The sequence below is a fragment of the Diplotaxodon limnothrissa genome, linkage group LG12 (genome assembly GCF_057381915.1).
Source record: "Diplotaxodon limnothrissa isolate DT_005_m linkage group LG12, D_limnothrissa_male_GT1.1, whole genome shotgun sequence".
In the NCBI taxonomy this organism is placed as follows: Eukaryota; Metazoa; Chordata; class Actinopteri; order Cichliformes; family Cichlidae; genus Diplotaxodon; species Diplotaxodon limnothrissa.
Genome location: NC_140607.1, coordinates 11,924,498 through 11,947,240, shown reverse-complemented (window position 1 = coordinate 11,947,240; position 22,743 = coordinate 11,924,498). Strand labels below are relative to the sequence as shown.

Here is a 22,743-nt window from a genome sequence, read left to right as displayed (position 1 = left end):
ATAACTGTACAACACAAATTAGAATGAAGGGTAAATTTAACTGGGAAGAATAAGATAAAATATATAAATTAAAGTTGAAAATAAAATAACTGTACAACAAAATACACAATACACAATATAGAACTATATAAGAATGTATGAAGAAATCTAAATCTAAATAAATATATACACAATAACAGCAGCTGTACAAGTATTAACTGGAAATGAAGAATATAGTGACCAGTGTTGTGCAAAAACAAAGTCCAGAAAGTCCAGTGTGTGTGTAAGAACCATATGTGTGGGTCAGTACTGTGTGGTGGTGTGATTGAGAGACCGTATCGCCTGCGGGAAGAAGCTCCTCCTCAGTCTCTCTGTGTTGGTCTTCAGGGAGCGGAATCGCTTTCCTGACCTCAACAGAGAGAACAGTCTGTTGTTGGGATGGCTGAGGTCCTTCACGATCTTCCTGGCCTTGGTCCAGCACCGCCTGCTGTAGATTGAGTGCAGGTCAGGGAGCTCGGAGCGGATGGTGCGCTCAGCTGACCGCACAACCCTCTGTAGAGCTCGTCTGTCCTGCATGGTGCTGTTCCCGAACCAGGTTAAGATGTTTCCTGCCAGGATGCTCTCTATGGTGCACGAGTAAAAGTTCCTGAGCACCTTGGAGGGCAGTTGGAAGTCTCTCAAGCGTCTGAGGTGGTAGAGACGCTGTCGGGCCTTTTTCACCACGGTGTTGATGTGACAGGACCATGACAGGTCCTGCGTGATGTGAACTCCGAGGTATTTGAAGCTGTCCACTCTCTCCACTGGGCACTCGTTGATGACGGGGGTCTGGTAGTTCCTCTCCTGCTTAGTGCTGAAGTCCACTATCAGCTCCTTTGTCTTACTGACGTTTAGAAGGAGGTTGTTCCTCTGGCACCAGTTCTCCAGATTCCTAATCTCCTTCACGTAGGCCGTCTCGTTGTTATCAGAGATCAGGCCCACCACGACGGTGTCGTCAGCAAACTTGATGATGGTGGTGGAGCTGGTAGTGGCCACACAGTCATATGTGTACAAAGAGTACAGCAGGGGGCTCAGAACACACCCCTGGGGGGCTCCAGTGCTGAGAGTGGTGGAGGCTGAGACATGTCCGCCCATCCTTACTGCCTGTGGTCTGCCAGTTAGGAAGTTGGAGATCCACTGACACATAGATGAGCTGAGTCCCAGATGCTCCAGCTTGGTGGTGAGTGTGGAGGGAATTATGGTATTAAATGCAGAGCTGTAGTCTATGAAGAGCATTTTAACATAATTCCCCCTTCTAGTGTCCAAGTGAGTGAGTGATGTGTGGAGGAGATGAGAGATGGCATCGTCTGTGGAACGATTTGGACGGTAAGCGAACTGTAGTGGGTCCAGTGTGTCTGGTAGTGAAGAAATGATGAAGTCTCTGACCAGGCGTTCAAAGCACTTCATCACTACTGAGGTGAGGGCTACAGGGCGATAGTCATTGAGAGAAGCAGGGTGGGGTTTCTTCGGGACAGGAACAATGATGGACTCTTTGAAGCATGTGGGGATCACCGACTGAGATAAAGAGATGTTGAATATCTCAGTGAACACAGGAGCTAGCTGGTATGCGCAGTCTCTTAGGATACGACCTGGGATGCCGTCTGGTCCTGCTGCTTTCCTGGTGTTCACTCTCTTGAAGGCTCTCCTTACTTCATGCTCGGAGATGACGAGCACGTTTCCGGTGCTGGCAGTATCTTCCTGTCTGCAGCCGTTAGCGCCGCTAACACTAGCATTGTTGGAGACCTTAGCTGCAGCCTCGAAGCAAGCATAGAAAGTGTTCAGCTCGTCTGCCAGAGTCACGGCCGCGTTCGTCATACCGGTTGTTGGTGCTTTATAGTCCGTTATTGTCCTTAGTCCCCGCCACAGGCTCCTAGAGTCACTCTGTTGGAGTTGTGACTCTAGTTTCCTCCCGTAGCGCTGCTTCGCCTCTTTCACCGCCCTCCGCACGTTATATGACGCGGCTTTGTACGGGTCCATGTCCCCCGTCATGAGTCCCGTGTTGTAGGCAGCGGTGCGGGATCTCAGAGCGTCGCGGATGGTTTTATCCACCCACGGCTTCTGGTTGGGAAACGTTGTGATAGTCTTTGTCTCCACGGTATCATCCGCTAGTTTCCCGATGAATCCCACAACCGCTTCCGTAAACACGTTGACGTCATCGTCGGAGCTGTTTCTGAACATGCCCCAGTCTGCGTCATCGAGTGCGTCCTGTAACGCGGCCACCGATTGATCCGTCCAGCGCGCGACCTTCCTCTGAACCGGAACTTCCTGTTTCAGCCTTTGTTTGTATTTTGGCATGAGGAAGATGGCGGCGTGATCAGATTTGCCAAACGGGGGGCGGGATTGTGCCTTGTAGCCGACATCATCCTAGTGCAAAGACAAAAACAACAAGCATGCTACTAACTTTAGCCGAGTCATTTAGACAGCTGTTAGCACGTGATTCTCCTTATGCTGCTGAGAATATAGCCCAGAAGAAGCGGATAGTATAGCTTTTATTTTGGAAAGAGCCATTTCTCTGTAATAAACTCTCTTTTCCAAAGATGAGTGATTCCTCAATCAGATACAGGGCTCGCAATATCGCTAGCCCGACGTCCCGGAGCTAGCGATTTTTTCAGTCGGGCTACCAAAATCTATCTCTTCCCTGCCCGTCGGGCTATTGTAGGAAAAATATATGTCAATGCTTTTGCATTCTTTCAGAAATGTAGCTGGGTAATTATGTCATTGGCATCGGTGAGCCACTGTCAATATGTGACATATTGAAGTCGCGTTTGAATTTGCGCTTGTTTTTTGCTTTCACTTTGCAATCGCGCGAACTGTGTATAGAGAGGGACAGCACTGATCTGTGAGTGATGATAATTTGTGCACCAATTCCTCTGACATCGTCTTATTAATCGTTAGCTTACTATGCAAACATGACAAGTGAAATCTCCCGCAGCAAGCTTAAACATGTGAGAGGTTGATCGCGCAGAGAATCGCTGAGCTTATGTGAGTGCGTGTGTAAAAGCATTTCAGTTCTGCTGAGCCAAATAAGACAGGTCAGGGTGAAGAAGTGACAGCCAAAGAAAAGCTTACCACAAAACGGAGAAGTTATGACAAATCAGACTATAAGGCAAAAAGAAAGTGCAGCTTTATGGTTTCATGGACAAAAGAATTTCTGTGGCTGCAATATGATGAGCTAAATAACCAGGGCTGCACATAAGTGGTCCGCAGGTGCGCATTCGCTGTCAAAATAAAAAACACGCACAAGGGTTAGGGTTAAATTTAAAAACTGTACTTTTGAGTTAAAATATATATTTATAATTTTAATAAATGACAAATAAAAAAATGCATGAACATTTTTTTTGTATCGAAAAAATATCGAACCGTGACACCAAAGTATCGAACCGAACCGAACCGTGAATTTTGTGTATCGTTGCACCCCTAATATATATATATATATATATATATATATATATATATAAATATATATATATATATATATAAATAAATAAATAAAATCTGGAATAATATTCCTGTCTGTTTTTATTCATATTTATGTTTAAAAAAAACATTGTTTTAGTGTGTTCAATAAACGTTTATCTTGTTTGGCCTGCGACCTAAAGTGTTGAGTTTTGGCCCTCTGTGCAATTGAGTTTGACACCCCTGCTCTAAAGCATGCTGCCACTTCTGCCGTCTACATTGCCTTGTTGTTTTTTTTCAGGGTCCGGCTACAGCTGTTCAGAACACAGAATATGGGCTGGGGAGTGAGAGCCATGCAGGATATCCCTCAAGGAACATTCATTTGCGAGTAAGGATTGTTTCATAAGTGAAGCAATAAAATGTAGTGTGTTTAAGAGCATAAAAGATATATAAAATGAGCTGTGCTATAAGCTCACTTCCGTTCTGATCCACAGGTATGTTGGCGAGATCATCACAGATGGAGAGGCTGACAAAAGAGAGAATGATTCCTTCCTGTTTACTCTCGACAATAAGGTGATTCAATAAGTTTAAATACATTTTTAAAGCTGCACTCAGCAGAGTTTATTTATATATAGCCATGGATAAAAGGAAGTCCATTTTTTGCAATTCTAAAGTCTTAGTGTAAATTGTAGGTTAAGGTACAACATCTTGAAAAATCAGGCACTGTGTTGAAGACTTTGTAGTACTGTATCACCCCAACAGAGCTCCTCGCTCTCAGACTGCGGGCTTACTTGTGGTTTCTACAGTATTTAAAGTTAGGATGAGAGTCACAGCCTTCAGCTTCCAGTATGGATTCAGGAAACAGACACCCTCTGTACTTTTAAGACTAGGGTTAAAGCTTTCCTTTTCGATTTTGGTCTTTCTGACTTAGTTTCTCAGGTTTCTTCATTTTAGAGAAATTTTGGCCCACTAATTTTCACAACATTGCTTCAGTTTCCAGGCATTTGTTTATGAACAGCTCTTAGTGTCCTGCCACAGCGTTTCAATAAGGTTGAAAACTTGACTTTGACAGGACTATTGCAGCACCTTCATTCAGTCCAACTATTCTGGAAATGAATTGCTGCTGTGAGCAGCAGTTTACATGTTCTCACTGTAGGTTCAACTTAATGATAAAACTGTTGATAAAATCTAGATTAACTGTTTGCTTTTGTAGAAGCTGATCATATGTTTTTTTGCTCTTTCAACTTCATCATGGGGGTGTCACCTTTTTCTAACATCTATCTTATCAAAAGGCTGTCATTAGCAGGATACAAATTTTGCTTTCCTTTTTTTCTTTTTGGTTTGTTTTTTTAACATGTGTGCAGGTTGGGGATGCCCATTGTATTGATGCAAGACTCTTTGGCAACATTGGTCGCTTCATCAACCACCTGTGTGAGCCCAACCTACTGGCTGTGAGGGTGTTCACCATGCACCAGGACTTACGCTTCCCCCGGATAGCCTTCTTCTCCAGTCGGTCCATCAAAGCTGGAGACCAGATAGGGTGAGTGGTGACGAAAAATCAGTGGGCCCAATAATGGCTATTTGCTAAATGGCTGATCAATTAAAAAGCAAAAAGATGGGAGAAATGCACTTTAACCAAGTTATGAGTGCTGAGGTTGCATAGTTCATCCAGCAGAGGGCACTTTGCAACTTCCCTGTTGGGTAACCATCCAAACAGCATAAAATAGTAATTAAATAAGCGTGTATGTAAATGTGTCAAGTGTCTGCCTTGGGATCTCCTCAGAGTAGTACACTACCAATCAAAAGTTTGGACACACCTTGTCATTTAATGGTTTTTCATTGTATTTCCTATTTTCTATATTGTAGAAGCATGCTGAAGACATCAAATAGATGAAGCAAGATATATTAAATTATGTAGCAAAGAGAAGAAATGGATAAATAACTCTAAATGTGTTTTATATTTTAGATTCCTGAAAGTAGCCACGCTTTGCTTTGTTGATGGCGCTGTACACCCTTGGCCTTCTCTCAGTGAGCTTCATGATGTAGTCACCTGAAATGGTTTTTACTTCACAGGTGTGCCTTGTCAGGGTTTAATTGTTGCCTTCTTAATGAGGTTGGCACCATCAGTTGTGTTGTGCAGAAGTCAGGTTAGTACACAGCTGATAGCCATATTTGACAACTGTTAGAATTCATACTATGGCAACATCTGTTTGCTTTTGTAGAAGCTGATCATGTGTTTTTTGTTCTTTCAACTTTTATGCGTCACACAAAGACATACAGGGAGTGCAGAATTATTAGGCAAATGAGTATTTTGTCCACATCATCCTCTTCATGCATGTTGTCCTACTCCAAGCTGTATAGGCCTGAAAGCCTACTACCAATTAAGCATATTAGGTGATGTGCATCTCTGTAATGAGAAGGGGTGTGGTCTAATGACATCAACACCCTATATCAGGTGTGCATAATTATTAGGCAACGTCCTTTCCTTTGGCAAAATGGGTCAAAAGAAGGACTTGACAGGCTCAGAAAAGTCAAAAATAGTGAGATATCTTGCAGAGGGATGCAGCAGTCTCAAAATTGCAAAGCTTCTGAAGCGTGATCATCGAACAATCAAGCGTTTCATTCAAAATAGTCAACAGGGTCGCAAGAAGCGTGTGGAAAAACCAAGGCGCAAAATAACCGCCCATGAACTGAGAAAAGTCAAGCGTGCAGCTGCCAAGATGCCACTTGCCACCAGTTTGGCCATATTTCAGAGCTGCAACATCACTGGAGTGCCCAAAAGCACAAGGTGTGCAATACTCAGAGACATGGCCAAGGTAAGAAAGGCTGAAAGACGACCACCACTGAACAAGACACACAAGCTGAAACGTCAAGACTGGGCCAAGAAATATCTCAAGATTGGTTTTTCTAAGGTTTTATGGACTGATGAAATGAGAGTGAGTCTTGATGGGCCAGATGGATGGGCCCATGGCTGGATTGGTAAAGGGCAGAGAGCTCCAGTCCGACTCAGACGCCAGCAAGGTGGAGGTGGAGTACTGGTTTGGGCTGGTATCATCAAAGATGAGCTTGTGGGGCCTTTTCGGCTTGAGGATGGAGTCAAGCTCAACTCCCAGTCCTACTGCCAGTTTCTGGAAGACACCTTCTTCAAGCAGTGATACAGGAAGAAGTCTGCATCCTTCAAGAAAAACATGATTTTCATGCAGGACAATGTTCCATCACACGCGTCCAAGTACTCCACAGCGTGGCTTGCAAGAAAGGGTATAAAAGAAGAAAAACTAATGACATGGCCACCTTGTTCACCTGATCTGAACCCCATTGAGAACCTGTGGTCCATCATCAAATGTGAGATTTACAAGGAGGGAAAACAGTACACCTCTCTGAACAGTGTCTGGGAGGCTGTGGTTGCTGCTGCACGCAATGTTGATGGTGAACAGATCAAAACACTGACAGAATCCATGGATGGCAGGCTTTTGAGTGTCCTTGCAAAGAAAGGTGGCTATATTGGTCGCTGATTTGTTTTTGTTTTGTTTTTGAATGTCAGAAATGTATATTTGTGAATGTGGAGATGTTATATTGGTGTCACTGGTAAAAATAAATAATTGAAATGGGTATATATTTGTTTTTTGTTAAGTTGCCTAATAATTATGCACAGTAATAGTCACCTGCACACACAGATATCCCCCTAAAATAGCTAAAACTAAAAACTACTTCCAAAAACATTCAGCTTTGATATTAATGAGTTTCTTGGGTTCATTGAGAACATGGTTGTTGTTCAATAATAACATTATTCCTCAAAAATACAACTTGCCTAATAATTCTGCACTCCCTGTATGTAAAAAGAAATGACTGTCCATCATTGCTTTAAGAACTGAAGGTCAGCCAGTCCAGAAAATTGCTAAAACTTTAAATGTGTCCCCAAGTGCAGTCGCAAAACCATCAGGCATTGCGATGAAACTGGCTCACAAGGAAGACCAAGAGTCACCTCTGCTGCTGAGGATAATTTCATCCGAGTCACCAGCCTCAGAAATCGCAAGTTAACAGCACCTCAGATTAGAGCCCTGATAAATCCCATACAGAGTTCCAGTAACAGACACATCTCTACATCAACCTTTCAGAGGAGACTGTGTGAATCAGGCCTTTATGGTCAAATAGGTGCTAAGAAACCACAATTAAGGAAAAGCAACAAGCAGAAGAGATTTGTTTTGGCCAAGAAACACATGGACATTAGACCAGTGGATATCTGTGCTTTGGTCTGATGAGTCCAAATTTGAGATCTATGGTTCCACCTGCCATGTCTTTGTGTGACACAGAAAAGATGAATGGATGGTCTCTACATGCATGGTTCCCACCATGAAGCATGGAGGAGGTGGTGTGATGGTGTGGGGGTGCTTTGTGGCACAGTTGGGTTATTCGAAATTGAATGCACACTGAATCAGCATGGCTACCACAGCATCCTGCAGCAACAGGCCATCCCATCCCATCCCATGCCTTCAGTGAGAATCTACAACGTAAATAGTTATAAAAATAAAGAAAAACCATTAAATGACAACGTGTGCCTGGGAGACTTGGGAGCCTTGGGAGACTTTCACATTGACTTTGGGAGACTTGGGAGCCTTGGGAGACTTTCACATTGACTCAGTAATAGCAACATATTTTAATGAGATGCAGGGACAAAAATAACCACTGCATGTGACTGCTGAGACTAATGTGTACTCAAAGTTTTAGATGAATTTGTTTGGAAACTGAACTGTTCTTCATGCAGCAGGGTGCAAAGATGAAGCTTCTGTCTGAGTAATAATGTTGGAAATCTGTTTTATGTTTCTGAACGAAGAAAACAAAATTGGCCAATATATCGGAATATCTGATTTTTAAATGACCAAATATCAGTATCTGTATTAAAAATCAGAAATTGTCCAGGCTGTAGGATGAACAAGTTAACACAGTTGTTCTCTTTTCCTCAACAGGTTCGATTATGGTGATCACTATTGGAGGGTGAAAAGCAAGTACTTCAGCTGTCAGTGTGGATCTAATAAGTGTCGTCACTCAGTTGCTAGTAAATAGAAATTCACTGATTCCTCTTTGTTACTGTGGCCTCTTTAATGTAAGAAACACTGCCCCCTGAACCAGATACCATGTAAGAGTAATGTCATGACTACACGCAGTTATGTTGTCTGATATTTACCTGAAATGAAAGAGAGACATGTTTTAATCACCAAAGCACAAGATCTAACTTATTATAATGAAGTTACTTTTCTGCCAGAAAAAATAGTGCTAATGAAGACTGAGAGACACAGATGATTTTTACATTCATGGATTCTTCCTTTCATATTTCTACATGTGGAATAATGAAGTTAACTGATTTGTGGTAGTCTGAGTTCTTTTGTGAACTTTTAAGTTTTTAACCTCATGTTTGCTTTGTAGTCATTAAACATATTTTATATCATCTGTGGTATTTTTTTGTGTTAATAGAGAAATGTTTCAGTAGATGCAGCTTTTTTCCCTTCTTTTTGCCGGATGATGAGGTCTGTGTTACATTTGGTATTCCAGTTCATCTCAGGCTTCTTGGATTGATGGTAGTGATTAGGGGTGGGCTTTTATAATCGACTTATCGATTCTGGCTTGGATAACGTAAAATCGATTCATTAAAATCCTGAATCGATTTTTTAATATAAATTTATTTTGCCTGAAATGCCAGAATCTCAGGTAAAATCTCACAAAATTTCAACCACCACCAAACAGCTAAGACAGTAAATGAGAGCAGAAACACGGATTCTGCACAAAGACTTAAACACACAGCGCGACCCGCGGATCAGAATCAGTTAGATGTCGCCTTTCTCACGGTTGGGGCTGAAAGCCGACAGCTTGGTGATTCTGATCTGCCGCGCTTTGTGTTCACGCCCTTTATGCTTTTTGTTACCTAGTGGCTACACAAGCCAAGAAGTACCAACGACTGGATTTGGTGTGTGGTAGTGACAGGTATATGAACTTTTTTTTTTTATTATTATTTGAATATATATGAGTGCTTGTGTATAAATACACAAACAATACACGTATACTTTCAATTGTGTAATTTAAGTGATCTAGATAGCTCTGTTTTGGAAGTTCAGTTAACGCTAGAAATGTGTTTTGGAATTTGTACGTGCTTTGTCTCTAGGGGCCACCATATATATTTATATATAAACATATATAAATAAAACCACGTGTTTTTTTGTTTTTTTGTTTTTTTACATTAGTAATTCCTTTTGTGCATAATTTTATATTGTTGTTAATAATATATTAATTAAAGCAACAAAACAACCTGAAGAGCCGGCTCTTTTAAGTGATCTGAGCCGAAAAAGCCGGTTCTCTAAAAAGAGCCGGAAATCCCATCACTAATTGATGGGTTTGAGAGTATAGATTGTATGCAAAGAAGGTAAATCTAGCCATACAAATCTCTTTTTTTTCTTTTTTCTTTTTTTAAATTATAGCCATCACTGTTAACAAAACGTATGATGCCTTTTGTATGGCCTCCTTTAACAACGTGCTAACCTTTTTTACAATCAATATTGTATGGATGTATCGAAGCTGGATGTGACAATTTGTTTAAGAGCAGGGGTTTGATGAGAAATTTACAGCCCAGTAAAACCACTGCATAAAAACTGATCCCTTTCGTTTAGATTAAAAGGGGGGAAAAGTACAAAATTAATATGCAATTAACCGGTGATTTACAAAGATTACGAACAGCATGTTTTAATTTAAGTAATCCTCTTCCACTCCTCCATGATGATGTCGCGGAGTTTGTGGATGCTAGAGACCTTGCGCTCCTCCACCTTCCATTTGAGGATGCCCCAGAGATGCTCCATAAGGTTTAAGTCTGGAGTTATGCTTGGCCAGTCAGTACCTTTACCCTCAGTTTATTTAGCAAGGGACTGCTCTTTTTCGAGGTGTTTGGGGCTGTTATCATGTTGGAATATTGTCCTGTGGCCCAGTGTCTGAAGTGAGGGGATCATGCTCTGCTTCAGTGTGACACAGTACATGTTGGCATTCATGGTTGCCTCAATTAACTGTAGCTCCCTATAGGGCTGGGCCATATCATACCGTTCACGGTAATACCGGTATAATGTTGGGCAACGATAAGAAAATGAAATATTGCGATAGAATATGGGTAAAACGCGCATGCGCAGTGCCTTTGTCTTCATGCCGACATGGCAGAAAAAGCATGGCGGCGAAGGAGAATGAGAAGGGCGAAAACGGATCGTTGAATGAAACAGATGAACCAGAATTGGTTTGTTAAAATGGTGCAACTTCAGTGGTGTGGAACGAATAGTTAAATTCAATTCAATTTTATTTATATAGCACCAAATCACAACAAAAGTCGCCTCAAGGCGCTTCATAGATACAGAGAAAAACCCAGCAATCATATGACCTAGAGCTGGGCAATATAAGATTTTTTTCATATCACGATGTTTTTTTCATTTCAGGCGATAACGATATCTATCACGATATAAGCCAAATAACTATATTTGTAAGATTTAATGTGCCGTTGCTCACAAGTAAAATGTGAAATAATCAGCAGCTTGTTTTTATTTAAATATTTATTTCCCATAATAAGTTCAAGAGGGTAGATGTACTTAAGGAACATGAGACTTTTTCAGATAAATAAAGGCAAATATGGCAAAATACACAAAAGGCAGCCGCTGAAGCGTTTAAGTTTCAAAATAGAACAAACAAAACAGACTACTAAATTGTCAATTCCACTTAGAAACAAAATATTAATTCTAAAAATAAATCTTAGTAAGTTTTACAGAAGATCAGACAAAATTGACTAACTTTTGTCAATATCAGATAAACTGAGAACTAAAAGGGAATTCTCAATCTCTCCTTGTTGTATAGCTTAGCTTTTCAAACAGTTACTTTAATCTGACAAAAGCCGAATGACGAATTAGCGCTTCCAGTCAGAGATTGAGCATGCACCGCTTTATTGTATTTCCAGACTTGCTTTCGGCACATTTACAGTGCGCGCTACTCTGTTTTTGTCAGACTTGAAATAGCCGAAATACCTTCACACTACGGAACTTCTGTGGCTCTTCCGTTCGACAATCTCTCCGGCATTAGAACCATCATCTGTTTTCTCTTCGGTAACCTTCGGTCACGCTCAGTTGATCTTTCTCTAGTCGGCACACTCATTTCCTCCATTACCAGGCGGCACAGCGGCTGGCTGCTTCCCAAACAAATACACATGTGCGGCACGTAACAAGTCACGTGACGTGACGCTGCGGCTGTGATTGGTTCGGCTCTGCGCTACTTCATTTGGATTGGCTGTTGTTCTTTTTTTTCTTTTTTTTAAAGAGGACAAGAGAGACGAGGCCTATCGCAATAGTTTAACTTTTCTATCGAGGAAAAGTTATCACGCAATGCATATCGTTATCGTTCTATCGCCCAGCTCTAATATGACCCTCTATGAGCAAGCACTTTGGCGACAGTGGGAAGGAAAAACTCCCTTTTAACAGGAAGAAACCTCCGGCAGAACCAGGCTCAGGGAGGGAGCGGCCATCTGCTGCGATTGGTTGGGGTGAGACAAAGGATTATGACTCGTTCCTCTCCTTCAGAGAACAGAAGCTATAGACATAACTATTCGTTCTCTTTCAGTCGATTCACTCGGTACAACACATAAGTATGGTATACACGTATAGTATATATAAGTATACACGCCCCACAGAGCAGCCACTGAACCGGAATCGGACCATCACATCCTTAGTGAGTGGTAGACCCAGCAGAAAGGACAGCATGAGCCACCGAAGGGGCTGTAACGTCCAACCGATAAAACCGCACAAAAGTGTGCGGTGATGCCCAACTAGCTGCCGCACAAATGAGGTTGCCATCCCCCTGGTGGAATGAGCTCTCACCCCGTGGGGCAAAGCGAGACCTCTGGTGCCGTATGCCAGTGAGATAGCTTCTATAATCCAGTGGGAGAGCCTCTGTTTGGACAGAGCTCTAGCTCTATTTGGATTAGCGAAGCAGACAAACAGCTGGTCACTTAAACGCACATTCTGAGTGCGCTCAATGTAGGTGCGTAGCACATGCACTGGACAAAGAAAATGCATGCTCTGCTTCTCAGATGCAAAAGGAGGGGAGCAAAAGCTCAGCCACTCAAACTCCATTGAGCTATAAGATACGACCTTTTGGCCATCAGGAGAGAACTGTGTGCAGGAGGGATGCACAGACAGCGCATGAAGGTAACCCACTTGCTTTGCCAAAGGCAAAGCGAGAAGTAATGCAGTCTTATATGAAAGAAATTTCATATCCACAGACTCAGTGGGTTCAAACGGGGGGCTACAAAGGGCCTCCAGCACCAAAGACAAGTCCCAAGCAGGGACATTGGACTTAAGCACGGGCCTCAGCCGGCGAACTCCTTTCAGAAAACGTATGGCGAGGGGATGTGCACCTAGTGTTACCCCGTCAAAGCCAATATGACAAGCAGATATAGCTGCTAAATAAACCTTAATTGTCGAAAATGAAAGGCCCTTATCCAGCAGCTCCTGCAGGAATGTCAAAACAGCCACAATAGAGCACTGAAATGGCAGAGTGTGGTGGTCCATTTGTAAGCGTACAAGCCTCTAGTAGATGAGGCCCTAGCACTCTGAATTGTCGCTATCACACTAGGTGGCAAACCCTTAACAATCAAGTTTAACCTCTCAGCAGGTAAGCATGAAGGCGCCACAGATCTGGGTGTGGATGAAACACTTCTCCTCCCACCTGAGAGAGGAGATCCCTGCGGAGAGGAAGCTGCCAAGGACTCGCTGCTAGCAGGCTGATTATCTCTGCATACCACGACCTTGTGGGCCACCAAGGGGCCACTAGAATCAGAGAGAGGGAATGCCGACGCACTCTCTCTAGAACTGGAGATATCATTTCCACTGGAAGAAATGCATACAGGAGCACGTCTGGCCATTGGTGCGCTAGCGCATCCAAGCCCAAGGGTGCATTGTGGTCGATTATGGAGAAGAACAGGGGGCAGTGAGTATTTACCCTGGAAGCAAAAAGATGTATTTGCGCCTTGGCAAATAGATCCCAAATCTGAGCCACTATTAAAGGGTGTAACCTCCATTCTCTCACCAGAGGACCCCCCTGGAGAGAAGGTCCGGCCCCAGGTTCAGGTGGCCCGGGACATGGGTGGCTCTTAGAGGCAGAAAATGAACACTGCACCATAACAGCAGAGAGCGAGACAGCTTCAACAGGGGAAGAGAGCGTGTTTCTCCCTGCCTGTTTATGTAAGACGCCACTGTTAAATTGTCCGTCCTGACTAAGACATGCTGGCCCTCCAGGACTGAACGGAAATGCTTTAGAGCTAAGAACACTGCTAACAGCTCTAAGAGGTTGATGTGCAGCTGGCGCTGGGCTGCGGACCAGATCCCTCTAACTGATGCACCCTTCCACAGCGCTCCCCACCCTCTTAGGGAAGCATCTGTGGACACCACCTTGCGAAACAACCCCCTCCCAATCCGAGAGCCCTGATGCAGCAGCCTGGGCTCCCTCCAAGGACTGAGAGCTAGCATGCAAGATGCAGTTACCGGCAGCCTCCTCCGGAGGTGACGCGATGCACACAAACTGTGAGAGAGAGTCCAGCATCGAAACGCTCTCATTTTTAACAGTCCAAGTGGCACTACGGCGATCATAGATGACATCATGCCCAACAAGCTTAATATCGTCTGGAAACACAGTCTGCATCCCAGCTGAAACTGAGCGAGGCAGCGATGAAACGCTGCCACTCTGAGCTCCGACAAACGTGCGCGGCTGGAAAGCGAGCATATTTCCAAACCGAGAAAAGTAATCTGCTGACTCGGGATTAGCGAGCTCTTTTGAAAGTTCACAGAGAACCCCAGTGTCTGAATGTGTGACAGAACCAGCGACAGCTGTGTCTCCGCCTGCTCTCTGGAGCAAGCTACGAAAGCCCAGTCGTCTAGGTAGGCTAAGATGCGGATGCCTCTCTCTCTGAGGGGCGCAAGCGCTGCCTCGGCACATTTCATGAAGGTGCGAGGAGCGAGCGACAGCCCGAATGGCAGCACTAGGTATTCGTAGGGTACGCCCTCGAATGCAAACCTCAGAAACTGCCTGTGTTTCGGGTGTATAGCCACATGAAAATAAGCATCTGTTAGATCGATTGCTGCAAACCAATCTCCCGGGCCGACTGCATTCAAGAGCTGTCTCAATGTTAGCCTTCGTAGATATGTGTTCAAGACTCGCAGGTTGAGGATGGGACGAAGCCCTCCCCCTTTTTTTGGAACAACAAAATAACGGCTGTACCAACCTTTGTCTGTCTCCGAAGCGGGGGACCACTCGAACTCATTTTAAAAATAACGATTTGGCAGAAGTAGAACAGAAGCTGGGGTTGCAGCACCGATTTGGGACGGTGTATCATCCTCAGTCCCAGGGGAAGGTGGAAAGAATGAATCTAAACCCGAAAAACAAAATAGCTAAAATTTCTGCTCAGACGGGGCTAAATTGGGTTGCAGCCCTGCCCATTGCATTGATGATAATAAGATGTTGTGTTAATCAATCCACAGGTTTCACACCATATGAGCTGTTGACAGGACGACAGTTTCCAGGTCCTTGGACAACAGTCCCGGCGGAAGGAAGTATAAAAAGTAACAGAAAGCATGCGGAATGTTGGAAAGAATTAAAAGCTCTTGTGTCTAGTTTCCCACAACAGGTTGGAGTGGGGGTGAATGCGGTGGACAGGTCCGTCCCCGACGCCAAGGCGGTGTGGCTGAAGGTCATTAGCGAAAGTGGAGAGATCCGAGGTGGACGGGGCCATTCGAGGTGACGGCTTGCACCACCAGTGCGGTTCGGCTGAAGGGAAAGGGTGAGACCTGGTTCCATTGGTCTCAATGTGCAGTGGCGGACGAGAGCTTACTCGAGATAAGCTCCACCCAAAGTAACACGGGGGGGAACATAGAGGCAGAATAATCCTCTCCCCCTGTGCAGCGGTTCTCCCCAGCAGTCTACCTGGGGAGACGAAGAAAGAAGAGGAGCGTCACGCGCCAAGCATCAATTCATTCCAGGCTCCTGATAGGCTAGGGCTCTAGTCTAAAGTAATTGAGAGGTTAAAGGAATCGTAATAGTTTTGTACGTGAATCGCATACTTTTATACTCATAACCTTATACTCTTATCACGAAGGTTAAAGTAAAAGTAAAAAGAGCCTGGGAACAGTGATCATGAAACTGTGGGAAAATTGGAAAATAACGGGGGTGTTGGGGTTGATAAGTGTTATAACGTGTTTGTTTGTTTTGGCCTCGCAAGCGAGCCCAAGAGGAGGCGTTGTCACGTCAAGGAATGTTATTTTACTGTCACTGTGTTATCATTAACATGCACTGTCATTAGTTCATCATTACTCCATTAGTCTGCATCACTTATCAGTTTATTATCAATATTATCATGTATCATTTATCATTTAGTAAATCTGCTAACGGTGTGGGTACTGAATGATCTTGTATTAACACGCAGAATAAAACACATTCTAGAAAGCACCAGCATGGCTGTAGGTCCAGGCAGTCCGTAGTGAGTCAGATAAGGACACCGAACTTTCGTTGGCTTGGACCTACAATCTCACAAAACTGCACACTCGTCTACACAATTGGTTATGTTCCCAGATACAGATGATGGGAAACATCTGGTTTCAAGCCTGGGAAAGTGTTGTTGTTCTGAAAAGAGGAGGTCCAGGAATTGTCCTGACGTCATAAAGGCTATAAAGCTTTCTGTAACGAGCAGAGAGGAGAAGACCGATCGGCGGCTTCCCACACAGGTGTAAATTGTGTGTGTTTAATAAATCACTTTTTTGGACACCTCCGAGGACTCTGCTTGTGCTTATTTTCCTTCCAAACAAACGAACCTGACAGTCTTTTCTGCAATAGTGCCTTTATTTCATCTCTGAGTATCATGGCTGTTGCGATATTACTTCAGGAAGCAGACATGACACCGTCTTAGGTTTTAGCCATCACTTTTTTATTATGTCTCTACACCACCCTTCGGTGGCTTCCACATGAACTGCACCTTGATCAAAAGCTGTTCACTCATATCATGACACCCCCCTTTTTTTCTTTTTTTATTCAAAGAATATACTCGAAACATAATGTTCATTTTATTCCTCAAAAAGCCTTCTGGGCTTGGAAACAATACGTCCACTCGCAGTTTTGGGTGGGGAACTTGGAAACTGTGGGAGTGACATTTTTACTTTGCATGTCCATCTCACTTTGTCCCCGTGTTTTATCACGCTCATTTTGCTGTGTCACGTTTTGATTGTCCCTTGACTGCCTTAGAAACTTTCTGTTCCTTCTATATGTCTGTCCATCAAGCATCTGACAACATAAGATCTTGGATGTTCAGATAAACCTGTCACCTGAGCTGGATTCCATACACCTTGTTGCCACATTCTGACAGTGTCACCAACCTGCAGTTGTTCAAGTGCTTTGGTTCCTTGGTTAAAGTATTCTCTCTGTTTCTGTTGTCTTGTTTCTAACAACCGCTGCACTGTCTTAGTGACCATGTGGGGTTTCAATCTTTGCGATGTTGTTGGAAGTCTTGTCCTTATGCGTCGACCCATTAGCAGCTGGGCTGGTGACGCTCCAATGTCCTCCAACGGTGTACTCCTCAGATTCATTAATGATGGATACGGGTCATTCCCCTTGGCTTTTGCCTTTTTTAACAAGAGTTTCACTGTTTGTACTCCTCTCTCTGCCATTCAGTTTGACTGTGCATGGTGGGGGCTCATAGTGTTGTGACAAAACTCCCACTCTTTTGCAAAGTCTTGGAATTCACGGGAGCTGAACTCTGGTCCGTTGTCTGAAATCACTGTTTCAGGAATTCCGTGTCTGGCAAATTGTGACTTAAGATCAACCTCAACCTCAATGAACTTCGAATAGTAATCCACTAAGAGGAGATATTCCTGCTGGTCAAAGATAAATAGGTCCACACCTATCTTCTGCCAGGGTCTTTCTGGAACACTATGTGGATGTAGTGGCTCTTTGTTCTGTCGTTTCTGGTGAGTACTGCACACATCTCTGTGATACTCTGTGACATTCCAGGCCGAAAGAGTACTTCTCTGCAGCTTTCAATACCCAAGTGACCCTTGTGAATGTGCTTTAGCATTTCTGCTCTCAGTGCTACAGGAACAATAAGCTGTTCTCCTTTGAACAGAACTCCATCCACTACTGAAATTTGTTCCCTGTAATTCCAATATGCTTGGATTTCTGTTGCAGCTTGGTTTCTTGCTTCTGGCCATCCATCCAGAACTGCCTCTGTAAGTTTAGTCAGTGTCATATCATTCCTTGTTTCCTGTCTGAATTCCTCTAGTTTTGCACTTGTCACAGGTTAAGTTGGAAATTACCATGTGCACCTGGTCTTCTATCTCATTATCAGATGAGCTGGTCACTGGCAAATACAGGGAGTGCAGAATTATTAGGCAAGTTGTATTTTCGAGGAATAATGTTATTATTGAACAACAACCATGTTCTCAATGAACCCAAAAAACTCATTAATATCAAAGCTGAATGTTTTTGGAAGTAGTTTTTAGTTTGTTTTCAGTTTTAGCTATTTTAGGGGGATATCTGTGTGTGCAGGTGACTATTACTGTGCATAATTATTAGGCAACTTAACAAAAAACATATATACCCATTTCAATTATTTATTTTTACCAGTGACACCAATATAACATCTCCACATTCACAAATATACATTTCTGACATTCAAAAACAAAACAAAAACAAATCAGCGACCAATATAGCCACCTTTCTTTGCAAGGATACTCAAAAGCCTGCCATCCATGGATTCTGTCAGTGTTTTGATCTGTTCACCATCAACATTGCGTACAGCAGCAACCACAGCCTCCCAGACCCTGTTCAGAGGGGTGTACTGTTTTCCCTCCTTGTAAATCTCACATTTGATGATGGACCACAGGTTCTCAATGGGGTTCAGATCAGGTGAACAAGGTGGCCATGTCATTAGTTTTTCTTCTTTTATACTCTTTCTTGCCAGCCACGCTGTGGAGTACTTGGATGCGTGTGATGGAACATTGTCCTGCATGAAAATCATGTTTTTCTTGAAGGATGCAGACTTCTTCCTGTACCACTGCTTGAAGAAGGTGTCTTCCAGAAACTGGCAGTAGGACTGGGAGTTGAGCTTGACTCCATCCTCAAGCCGAAAAGGCCCCACAAGCTCATCTTTGATGATACCAGCCCAAACCAGTACTCCACCTCCACCTTGCTGGCGTCTGAGTCGGACTGGAGCTCTCTGTCCTTTACCAATCCAGCCATGGGCCCATCCATCTGGCCCATCAAGACTCACTCTCATTTCATCAGTCCATAAAACCTTAGAAAAATCAGTCTTGAGATAATTCTTGGCCCAGTCTTGACGTTTCAGCTTGTGTGTCTTGTTCAGTGGTGGTCGTCTTTCAGCCTTTCTTACCTTGGCCATGTCTCTGAGTATTGCACACCTTGTGCTTTTGGGCACTCCAGTGATGTTGCAGCTCTGAAATATGGCCAAACTGGTGGCAAGTGGCATCTTGGCAGCTGCACGCTTGACTTTTCTCAGTTCATGGTCAGTTATTTTTAGGGATGGGTATCGTTTAGGTTTTATCCGATACCGGTGCCAAATCGGTACTTTTGAAACGGTGCCGGTGCTCAAACGGTGCTCAAACCGGTGCTTAAAGAATGGAGAACACAAAATTGGTCCAAAAACCTCTCATGTTCAGCTGTTTTTTGTAAAAATATAACAATGTTAGCCTTTTCTGCAGCTATGGGGCATATATGGTATCACTCTTGGCTGGAAGCAGTGCTTAAACAATGGAAAAAACACACTTTGTCCTAAACCTCTCATGTTTAACTGTTTTCCACTTTTTCTTTGGTCATTTTAGACTTTTTAGCCAGGGTGAAGGGAGTATCTGCCATCAAACAAGAGGACAGCCGCATGTAGCTATGATGATGTTTGCTAGTTCACCTTACATGCATTAATGTAATAACGTGGTTAGCCTACTCAATGTAAATTAGCTACTCACGCAGAGAAGAACGGCTGCTGCCACCATCATCCGTCATCATTTCTGCTACACTGGCAGGGCTAGGGGCCAGGACTCTCCTCTTCATGTTTTTGGGGGATGTTGCATAACAGGCAACCCACCCGCAGTAGATGTGCTCGGTGTGAGGTCTCGCAGCAAGCTATCAAATACGGCGCATTTCTGGGCTTTAAAAAAAAAACGCTATGCGTCGCCAGGTGTTTCATCGGATTTGAGGTGTTACCTCCTTTGACAGTATCACAGTATCAGCTTAAAGCACTTGTTGCAGGCTGCTGAGTTTGCATATTTTGCTGTGAAGTACAGCCAGACTTTTGACCGCTTCGCCTTGGACATTTTTAATCTGTAGCTCTGCTCTAACAGAACGTACGTACCTGGCCCCGCCTACTATCCTCGGAAACGTAAAATGATTGGCTAGAATCTAAAGTGTATCACAGCTCAGGAAAAAAAAGCACCGAAATAAAGCACCGAAATGTGCGCTGCTTTTCGGTCTGGTTACTACCGTTTATGTCAGAACCGGACACCGGTACCCATCCCTAGTTATTTTGCACCTTGGTTTTTCCACACGCTTCTTGTGACCCTGTTGACTATTTTGAATGAAACGCTTGATTGTTCGATGATCACGCTTCAGAAGCTTTGCAATTTTGAGACTGCTGCATCCCTCTGCAAGATATCTCACTATTTTTGACTTTTCTGAGCCTGTCAAGTCCTTCTTTTGACCCATTTTGCCAAAGGAAAGGAAGTTGCCTAATAATTATGCACACCTGATATAGGGTGTTGATGTCATTAGACCACACCCCTTCTCATTACAGAGATGCACATCACCTAATATGCTTAATTGGTAGTAGGCTTTCGAGCCTATACAGCTTGGAGTAAGACAACATGCATGAAGAGGATGATGTGGACAAAATACTCATTTGCCTAATAATTCTGCACTCCCTGTATGCTCTAGATAATGTGTCTGCGATGTACATTTCACTTCCTGGCTTGTACTGTACTTGGCTTTTTCATTATCACTTCTAGTGGTTTGTGATCTGACTCCACGTTCACTTCTCTTCCATACACGTACTGATGTAAACGCTCTGCACCAAACACAATTGCCAACATCTCCTTTTCTATTTGTGCATAACGCTGTTCAGTCTCTGTTAATGAGCGTGATGCATAAGCAACTGGCTTGCCCTCTTGTAGTAAGACAGTACCGAGTCCACTTTTAGAAGCATCGACAGATAGTGTTACTGGAAACTGTACATCATAGTATCTGAGCACAGGAGTTTCAGTAAGAATTGTTTACAATTTGTTGAACGCGTGCTGATGCTCACCTTCCCACTGCCATGCAGCATCATCTCTGGTAAGGCCGCGTAATGGCTCTGTGTGTTGTGACATGTTTGGAATGAACTTTGCTAGGTATGTTACCATACCCAGAAATCGCTCCACATCTTTTTTGCACTCTGGTGTAGGCATTTTCTTTACTGCCTCTATCTTGCTCTGATCTGGTTTCAAACCATCTGCCGAGAAGATGTGGCCAAGGTATTTAATTTCCTCCAGGCTTAACTTGCATTTGTCCTTGTTTAGCATAAATTTTTTTGCTCTTGCTCTCTCAAGTACTTGCCTCAGTCTGTCGTCATGCTGTACTTTAGTCTCTCCCCAGATCAAAAGGTCGTCTATGTACGTCTCGCCATCAATCCCCTCAAACAGCTGCCTCACTGTCCTGTGGAATACTTCTGGAGCTGAATTAATTCCAAAAGGCAGGCAAAGGAATCTGTAACGACCAAAAGGTGTGTTGAATGTACAGAGACGAGAGCTGGATTCATCCAATTTAAGTTGCCAAAATCCTGAGCTTGCATCCAGCACAGTGAAGTATTTGGCCTTTGCCAGTCGGCTCGTTATCTCTTCAACTGTTGGCAACTGGTAGTGCTCTCTCATGACTGCTGTATTGAGATCACATGGCTCAAGGCAGACTCTCAGTCGTCCAGTAGCCTTTTCCACAATGACGATTGGATTCACCCACTGGGTAGGCTCTTCAATTTTTGTAATCACCTCCATTTTTTCCATTCTGTCCAGTTCTACTTTGAGATTTTCTCTCAAAGTGACAGGGATTTTTCTCGGTGGATGAACTTTTGGTGCCACGCTATCATTAATTTGAATGGTGTGTTCTCGCTCAAGGCAACCTATGCCCTCAGACACATCAGCAAATTCTTTGAAGATGTCCATTTCATCACTTTTATTCAGTGCCATCACTCTCTTGATGAGTCCCATTTCTTCACGTTTGAATTCCCAGAATTGGCTTGGTTTCTGATTTTATGACAATGAACTCCAAAACAAAACTTTTCTTTTTGTATTTCACTCCCCAAGTGCACTTTCCTTTAACTGCTATTTTGTCTCCGGTATATGTTGACAACCTGACATTTGTGGGTCTAAGCATTTGCTTATTTCCTATTCTTCGTAGTAGACTGTATGGAACCACATTGGCTTGCGCACCAGTATCAAGTTTGAATTTCACAGGTTTGTGGCCAACTTTTATTTCTACAGTCCATTCATCTGTTCGTGTCTGTGTTTTTTCATTTACAGCCCCAATGAACAGACTTGCCTGCTGATCCGTGGCTTCATCGGCGACAGTGTGCACTTTTCTCAATCTACACATTCTGGCAAAGTGATTCATTTTCCTGCAGTTCTTACACTGTTTGCCATAAGCAGGGTGTTGCCGTGATGCATGCTTAGTTCCACATCGTTTGCAATTAAACGTGCTTGCTTGGTCTTTGTCGTTCGGTTTCATCTTACTTTGTCTGTCTTTTTTCACTGCATCTACGTCTTTACTTTCATGTGCAGAGACTTGAGCATTGTGATCCTCATCATGCTTGATTTGAGCTTTTGTGGTCTCAGATGCAATGCAAAGCTGAACTACTTTTTCGAGAGTAATGTCATCTCCTCTTAACAGCCTTTCTCTCATTGCATCCGATGTAATTCCACACACTACGCGATCTCTAATGAGGGATTCTTGCAGTTGTCCAAATTCACATGACTTGGCTCTGTGACTCCGTGTACTGGCTAATTGGCATATCCCCTTGCACACATGTGAAAAACCTTTCATAGGTTATGTTCTTCTTCTTATGTTCTTCCTCAAATTTCTCCATTATTTTCATCAGCTTATGCTCATCACCATTTTCCGCAAACGTGAAGGTATTGTACACTTCAACCGCCTCCTCTCCAGCAACGTGAAGAAATAGTGAAGACTGTACCTTGGGTGGCTTGCTAGCACCTCCTGTAGCCGCGAGATACAGCTCGAACCGTTGGC

General features: G+C 43.5%; 1 protein-coding gene across 4 annotated transcripts in view; it reads left to right on the top strand.

The window, feature by feature from the left end:
* LOC146620905 (histone-lysine N-methyltransferase EHMT1-like) overlaps positions 1-8,742 on the top strand; it is a 74,297-nt gene extending 65,555 nt beyond the window's left edge. For 3 of the 4 annotated variants that reach the window (XM_085367124.1, XM_085367126.1, XM_085367125.1), the window contains exons 20-23: positions 3,713-3,799; positions 3,906-3,984; positions 4,776-4,951; positions 8,376-8,742. In XM_085367124.1, the coding sequence (XP_085223250.1) occupies positions 3,713-3,799; positions 3,906-3,984; positions 4,776-4,951; positions 8,376-8,472 (439 nt within the window). In that variant the 3' untranslated portion in view covers positions 8,473-8,742. The remainder of the gene's footprint in view (positions 1-3,712; positions 3,800-3,905; positions 3,985-4,775; positions 4,952-8,375) is intronic. The other variant, XM_085367123.1, reaches the window with a different exon arrangement.
* Positions 8,743-22,743: the final 14,001 nt, after the last annotated feature.